General features: G+C 37.3%; 1 protein-coding gene across 2 annotated transcripts in view; it reads left to right on the top strand.

Moving 5' to 3' along the window:
- Positions 1 to 2,668: 2,668 nt before the first annotated feature.
- Positions 2,669 to 8,487, top strand: part of PAPOLG (poly(A) polymerase gamma) — a 30,378-nt gene continuing 24,559 nt past the window's right edge. For both annotated transcript variants that reach the window (XM_079109702.1, XM_079109701.1), the window contains exons 1-3: positions 2,669 to 2,918; positions 6,259 to 6,420; positions 7,675 to 7,741. In XM_079109702.1, the coding sequence (XP_078965828.1) occupies positions 2,902 to 2,918; positions 6,259 to 6,420; positions 7,675 to 7,741 (246 nt within the window). In that variant the 5' untranslated portion in view covers positions 2,669 to 2,901. The remainder of the gene's footprint in view (positions 2,919 to 6,258; positions 6,421 to 7,674; positions 7,742 to 8,487) is intronic.

Here is an 8,487-nt window from a genome sequence, read left to right as displayed (position 1 = left end):
ATGCATATCCACTCTCTTTTTATGAGCATGGGTTACTTTTGTAATTTGAAACAAATACAGTTATAATGTATACTGCAAAAGAAAAAATGTACTTAATAGGGATTTAATCTCAGGTAGATTAACAAGACAGAAAAATGGGAAGAAAAACAATTAAACAGTGCCAAACTATAAATTATGTAAAGGTGAATTAAAATGTATTGTTCTGATGTTGACTCTGATTATTAAACATAGTTTAAAAGCTATCTTAGAAACACCTAAGATTTCACTGAATTAATAGGATTAAAAGAGAATTCACCTTCCTTCCAAATTGCTATAATAGATGATTACAAACAAATTATTCTCTGCAGGTAAAGAAGGAATCAGAAGAAAAAAAAAAATAGAAAGAAAAATAAATATTTCAAAAACAAATAAAAAACAAAAACTGAGATAAGAATTTGGTAATCAGTGTAAATAAGAGTTAACTTTATCAGCCAGTTGTGACTCCCATCCATAATCCCAGGAATTTGGGAAGCTGAGACAGGAGGATTGCAAATTCGAGGCCAGCCTCAGCAATTTAGTGAGCATCTCACAACTTAGTGAGACCCTGTCTCAAAATTTTAAAAAGTAAAAAGGAACCAGGGGTGTAGCTCAGTGGTAAAAGCACCACTGGTTTCAATTTCAAGTACCAAAAGACAGAGAGAGAAAATTTAATTTATTGAATCCTTATGAGCCTGGCACTGTGCTAAGTGCTCTACGCTGTCCAGATAGCAGAATTCACCAGCAAGTCTTTCTGGCTTTTCTATTTGAAACAAGGCTGAGCCCTGAAGAGAACTCCACTTAGGCAGTAACAAAGATATTGGTTAGAAAACTTGAGGAAAGGAGGCTGTCTGTCTCCCACAGTAGCAAGATACACAAACCCATGGAGGAGATGAAAAGAGTTGGGCACTCTGGGCTGAGACAGAGGCCCTTATCATGAGCCCCAGATACATCAGAAACCCTCTAGGCCCAGATGCCCACAGGACAGGAAAGTGGTCCAGCACCAGATGTTCATAATTGGCCCTATATCTACAAGTTCCTTGATACTACCCCCAAGAAAGGGGATGAGGGGGAAAACACAACCAAAATTGCCTTGCCTGTTAGCTCAGAAGAATAAGGGAATCAGAGTCAAAGCTTAAGTTTTTAAAAATAAAGTGCTAATTAGTATAAGTCTGGATTTTTGGACTGAGATTCGTACTGGTCACAGTATTCTTCTCATTTGATTCTCGTTTATTTTATAGATGAAGAAAAATGTTTTCTTTTTTAAGATTAATTTATGTTTGTTTCGTTGTTGATATTGTCACAAAACCAGTCAACAGGAAACCTAGAACTCAATTTTGGGTCTACCTTGCCTTGAAGCCTATGCTAGTTCCTGCTCTATGCTGCCTGGAATAGGTTTTGCTTTCTTCCCATCATCTACATCCAATTCCTACTCTCAAATCTTGCTACTTTAGGCAGCATCCCTTTTTCTAGGAAGCCACTATTGACACATCCTAAATTTAGGTGGTCCTCTTTAGGTCTCCCTTTATCATCCGGATCCCTCTGTATCATAGACGATACTGTGTTTTAATGATCTATGTATATGTTCTCCTCCACTAGGACATGACTTCTTGAGGACAGCAATTAAATTTCTCCAGTGCCTGACACATAGTATGCGCTTTAGCTATACAATAAAAGTGTATCATTTGTATTTGATTTTTTTTTCTACCAAACTCTGAACTTGATAAGGTCAAAGAATACATCTTGTTTTTTTTTTTTTTTTTTTTTTTGGGGGGGGGCAGGGTTGTTGTTGTTGTTGTTTTTAACATCTAGTTTTATATACCAGTAAGTCCTGGAGCATAAAACAGTTCCTAAAACAGATTGGGTGTTCAATAAATATTCTTGAATGAATAAATGAATAAGTCAGTAAGTATTCTCTTCTGTTTACTGTGTCTGAGTCACGTTCCAAGAATAAGCAGCTTCTTGACATCCTTTCTTTGTAATGAGTTAGTATTTGAAATTTTTAAAAAATTTAACATTTTAAAACCAGTCATTATTTTCCCATTTTCATCCTTACAATCACATAGAGCATGATCTTCACTATTTGAAAGTGTGAGATTTTGATTCACCCTTGGATTTATCCTGGTGCAAACTGCTAGCAATTACTTTCAGCCTCTCTCAGCTAAATGCCAGAATGTCATGAATCAGGGGGTGGCACTTAGGGGTGAAGTGAACAGTTAGCCTCCAATTTACAAGCTTGCTTTTCCCTAGGATAATTGTGTTAAAGTCGCACGTTCCTGGGTGTGACCTTCTCACAACACAATCTCCTTGACAAGTGGATTGATTACGTTTGACTACACCTAATTAAATTAAAGATGTGGGATAATTGAAGAGTTAAAATTGTATTTGTTAGGCAAGCCTGTGGTATTTTTTAAATATATACATGCTTTCATCGGAGAAACAAGAAAAACATATTTCCCAAATTACATTCCAAGAGATTTGCTTGGATTGACAGCCCCACGGACAAAGGAGAGAACCAAAAGCTTTTCCCAGATCTGCGTTCCCAGCGAAAGCGCTCACCCCCTTGTGGGCGGGGCCAACGCAAGCCGAAGGCTGAGCGGGCGTGGTCGAGGGCGGGCCCGGGACCCAGGGGCGGGGCTGCAGGGGACGAGAGGCAGTCTGGGAAGAGGCGCCATATTGGCGTCGTCCGCGCTGTATTGTCATAAATAGAGCCGGTTTTGTGGTGTTTTCACTACTCGTTTGGATGCCTCGGCTATAGTAAGTGGGAAAGTGAGAGAGCAAGCGAGCTGCAAGTGACTGGAGGAAAGTGGATACAGGAAGAAAGGAGGAACGAGAACAGGACTCCACAGCGAAAGACACTCGCTGAAGAGGGAGACGCAGGAAGCGATGAAAGAGATGTCTGCGTAAGTGGTGGGGGGCGGCGGTTGAGGGCGAGGTGGGGAGAGGTGTGCTGAGGTGGTCATCCCAGGGCTTCGTTTCCCTTCATGTCCCTCGTGCCCTGACCGCACCTTGCCTCAGTGTTCTCCTTCCCGGTTCCCAACCGGTCCGCAGTGGCACCTCCCCTACACCCGGCGGCTTACCTAGCCAGCCCTGCCTGAACTCGGGGACTCTGGAGTCCCCATCTACCCCCACCTGTCCCGCCTCTGAGGACGCCCCCAGACACTGATGAGGAGGGAGAGAAGTGCTTGTGCCCATGGGGAGAAATTGTCGGTCACTCTCCTGTCCTCAGCTGTGTCTGAGCCCGTCTGCTCCTGTCTGCATTGGCGCAAATACCATCCCCCTGCCTCCCCCTCCTCCCTGCCGGAGTGGCTGTCTTCAGGTCTTCAGGTCTTCAGGAGTGAATGACCTATTCCAGCCCATGGGTTTCTCTTTGATAAAGGCTAAGGTCTTTTCGCCGCCGACGCCCCCTCCTCAGGCCTCCCCACCTGCCCATAATATCTACCGGTCTGTACCTCCTGCTCACACTTTTATAAGTCAGAAACAGTTTATTTGCTTTTTAAGATTTTGTCAGAGCTTCTTACATTTCGGTTTATTGGGAACTAATTCAAACATATATATAAAAAAAATGCAAAGAGCTGAAACACCGTTTGTGCCACCACCCATTCCTTCCAAAGACTAACACGCTGTGTGTACATATATCTGTATTTATTTATTTATTTAAAAGAAGTCAAACATTCCAGGTACATCTGAAGGACTCTCGTGCCCTCTTATCTGGTCCCATTCATGTCCCTCTTCATAGATCCCCACAGTCCTGAATTTGGTGTTTATTGTTGATGCATCTTTTTATACTTTATATACGTGTATCTATAATAGCTGTCATTGTTTTACTTGTTTTTAAACTTTATAACTAGTATCACACTTGTCATTCTGCAGCTTGTTTCTTTAGAGCAACATGGTATCTGAGCTGTTCATGTTAATAGTTTCAGTTTTAATTAATTTATATTAACTAATGTGTTGTACTCTGTCATAGGGATATGACCTAATTTAGTCCTTTTCCTGTTAGTGACTGTTTTAAGATATTTTTGGTTTTTAATGTTACAGTGTGGCAACAAACATTCTTTTACATGTCTTCTTGTCCACTTTACTAGACTTTCTCTATGGTGTTTGCCTATAAGTAAAATTGATGGGTTGAAGGGAATGTGCAATATGCTGTTTACAACCCCCAATCGCTCCTGTTTAGATGTGGGAGGTTCAGAACCCTAGATTTGAGATTTTTAGTGTCAGTAGGGACCTCAGTAGCCAACATTTTGAGAATACATATAAGAAATTGAGACCTAGGACCGTAGTGTCAGAAGTAGTTATGAAGGAGAAAACAGAATGGTGCAAAGAGGTTTTGGAGTTCAGATTTTGGCTCTTTTTCTCTCTTTGAACCTGAGGTTCTTTTTTGTAAAATAGCACTATTCACAACGTGCTTCTCTGTTATTGAGATTAATTAAATGGTAATATTTAATCAGTCTGTCCCATCTCTTTATCATATACATGTAAGCAAACACAAACAATACCAGAATACCTCTGTAGCTCACTGAAGATAAAAAGCCTAATCTTTTAAAGGAAATACAATTTGAGTGGGGCACAGTAGGGCACCCCTATAATCCCAGCTACTCAGGAGGCTGAGGCAGGAGGATTGCAAGTTCAAAGCCAACCTCAGCAACTTAGCAAGGCCCTAAGCAACTTGGTGAGACCCTGTCTCAAAATAAAAAGGCCTGGCAATGTGGCTCAGTGATTAAGCACCCCTGGGTTCAATCCCTGGTACCAAAAAAAAAAATAAAAAGTGTGTGTGTGTATGTATGACAAAATAACTAATAGACATTTACAAAATCAATGTTGGAGAAAATTAAACTGGTATTGATGTTCCCCCTTTGTTTCTTGGAGTCCTTTTGGAAGGTATAGGCTCTTTTATCTTCTATTTGTTTTTCCCCTTCCTCCCAATGAAATCTTTACCTAAAGAGCATGCCTTATTTTGTGGATTTAATAGTAGTGTTAAGCCAATTTTTGACTACTTAAAATCTAAAAACAAATAATCACTATTGTATTTTTGTGATTAAAAATTTTAACATAGTCATTGTACATATTTATGGGGTACAGTTATGATACTTCATGTATATAATATATAATCAGATTATTATAATACCAGATTAGGACAATTGCATATATCACCTTAGACATTTGTTGGAAACATTCAAATTCGTCAGTTTTGAAATATACAATAAATTGTTGTCAATTACAGTTGTCCTGCTGTGCCATGAACTGCACTTGTGTACCCATTAACCTTCCTCTATTCTTCTCTGTGTTATTTTTATACAGCTAATTTATTCAAGTTAAGAGACTGCTTTTTATTTTTAGATTACATTCTTACTATTACTTGTTATGGATGGCCCTTAGTGATAGCCTGGTGAAGATAGATGGTAAGGGTAGTTGGTTAGTGTATGTGTTATTCTTATTTTACTTTCATAGCAAAATAAAATTGTACAAATCCTTATGGATTCCAGACTTTATTTTGAAGTTCTTGGTTCATGTAAACCCTAGATCTCAGAAATTTGTAGCACCTAATTCGAAAATGTAATTTCCCTGATGGCTAGGGTCTGTGAAGGATCATTTGTATCCAATAAAAAAAAAGGTTGTCATTTAGTGTAAAGAATTGGATAATTATTCAGTGAAATGTTATCAGTGCCTCTCCAAAATGAAGAGTTAAGACTACAAAATGGTAGGATTATAACATTCTGATTCAAGCAAAGGGTGTTGAGTTTTCCAAGGAGAAATCTTTTGTGATTTCTTTTTAAAAGCCAGATTATTTCACAAGGACTTTCTGATGGTATGTTTTGTTTCTTTCTTAGGAGAAAAAAAACCATTGTTTTTACCAAGAACTTTCTTTCAAGTGTTTGCATTTCAAAGATTCTAGAATGTAGATGGTACTTGACTTAAGTCTGCAGGGTGTAGTGGAGGTAGCCCTGGTACAGATCCCATTCAGGCTCTTTGCATTTGAACTGAGTGGTGTTATGCCAACACATGCTGCTTTTGGCTTGAAAAGACATTTGAACCATGAAAACTGGAGGCAGTATAAATGGCCCTTCATAACATAAACACATACCCATTTTTCCTTTTTAAAAAAAGTGCCTGCCCCAACTGTTAGTACTAAATAAATTTCTAGGGTAGCTCAGTTAACATGAATGGATTGAGAGGATGAATGTATCAGTATGATATGATACTTTAAATTTTGTCTGCTGTTTTCTTTTTCTTGAACAGAAACACCATGCTGGACAGCCAGCGTCAACAAAAGCATTATGGAATTACTTCTCCAATTAGTTTGGCATGTCCTAAAGAAATTGATCATATTTACACGCAAAAATTAATTGATGCCATGAAACCATTTGGAGTATTTGAAGATGAAGAAGAATTGAACCACAGGTATGTCATTGAAAACTGTAAAATATTTTATTGTATCTTATTTAATCATTATTTCCACAAACATATATTAAATGCTTCTTATGTCTCTGCCTAGAGATACCGAAATGATAAAAAGAAAATTCTTGGCCTTCCTACTGCTTACGTTTTAGGTGGAGGTTAGAGGAGACTAACAGTCAAATGAATAAAATAAATATAGTATTACACACAAGTGCCACTGAGAAAAATAAAGCTGGGAGTAGAGGTTTTCAGAGAAGGCCTCATTGGGAAAGTAACATTTAAGGGAAAATGTGAAGATGAGTGAGAGTGTGGATATTTGAGGGATGAACATTCTGGATAGAAAACCTGAGGTGAGAGTGTACCCAGTATGTTTGAATAGTACATAGCAAGTTCAGATCTCCTGAGTATCTGAAGCAGAGCAAGTAAGCAGGGAAATTTGGGCTTAAAGAAAGTGAGGTGGGAAGGACCTTGGACATTGGACCTTGTAAAGCATTATCAAGGTTTCAATTTATTTTGAATGAAGCAGAAAGCTATTAGGGCTTTGAGGAGAAGATTAACATGATCTGACTCCTGTTTTAATATAGTCACTCTGGCTACTATATTGCGAATAGTCTGAAGAAGTGTGCAAGGGCAGAAACAGAGATAACTTAAAAGGCCATTATAATAACCCCAGGAGGAAATTAAGGAAAAGCAAGTTTAGACAAGTCAGGAGTTCAGTTTTGTATGCTATCTTTGATATCCCAAACCCTCCTTTTTTTTTTTTAATGTGGATTTGTTTATGGGATTGACTGCAAATTTGTTTTAATACCAAACTGCTTTTATTAAATAATATACTTCACAAATTAGATAATAATTTACCCATTTTAATTACTCAAAGAGTTATGACTGGCAGTGAGCAAATGCTAGCCTCTAGTACCACATTGAGTTTATTTAATTACACAATAAAGCAAAAAAAAAGTTGACGATTCTCTTGGCCTCTGCAACTCATTGAAAATAACTTTATGATTTTTACTAGATTTTTTGAATTTTGAAAATAGTTCAGAGACCAAAATACTATCATCACATTTGACATCTCTTTGGCTCTCTTAGAGATCTAAGAATGCCAGAAATGTGCTGTGTATCAACAGATGTGATAGTATTAGCCTGTATACAATGTGCTTTTACTCGAACACCAACACAGAGATACTGCCTGTGTTATATTTCTTCAATATTTTTTAAAGTTTTAATCTTAAGTTTTAATCTTACTTTTTATTATAGGTTGGTTGTTCTTGGTAAATTGAATAATTTAGTAAAAGAATGGATTTCTGATGTCAGTGAGAGTAAGGTAAGATTCTATACTACATGGAATTCAAATTTCATTAGGTCCTTGTCTTTTTTCCTAGCAGTAAGATGCAAGAGTTGAGAATTATCTGAAACACATTATAACTTGGCTCTGTGGTATACTGGAGGATGAATTAGTCTAGACAATTAAATTTCTAAGTAGATGAGGATTTACCCCATTTACCCCTGCAAGGCCACATAATTTTTTTTTTTTTTTTTACCCATATGTCGTAGGCCAAAATTTAAGTATCAGGAGATTTTATTTAAAAAGCTAAATTTCAGACTTCTTATGAAACATCAGATCTGGCAACACTGGGCCTGCTTTTGTACCCAGCAGAAAGGCATGAATGGGACTTGATCATTGGACATTTTCTGTGTCAACTATAATTCTTTGGTTTATGCATATTTTAGTGTGGAAAATAACTGAAGGGTTTGTGTTAGAAACTCTAAATGATCTAGAACCCCAAGTCATATTATTTCAGCCAAATGACTATGTTAAAAATATTTTACCAAAAAAAGATATATATATATGTATATGTATATATATGTGTGTGTATATATATACATATATATGTATTTTTTTTTTTTTTTTAGCCATGATTCAGTGTATTTCTTTCTCACAAATCATGCAAGGTTCATAAATTTCAGAGTAGAGAGGTGAACTGAAAGATTTTAGCGTTCTGGCTTCTTTATCTTTTTGATTCACGTTAGTCATTGATAAATTTACTGATTTCTTTCTAACTATAAAAT

Source organism: Sciurus vulgaris (assembly GCF_902686455.1).
Source record: "Sciurus vulgaris genome assembly, chromosome: 14".
In the NCBI taxonomy this organism is placed as follows: domain Eukaryota; kingdom Metazoa; phylum Chordata; class Mammalia; order Rodentia; family Sciuridae; genus Sciurus; species Sciurus vulgaris.
Note: the sequence above shows the minus strand (reverse complement) of the source record. Positions and strands in the feature narration are given on the sequence as shown.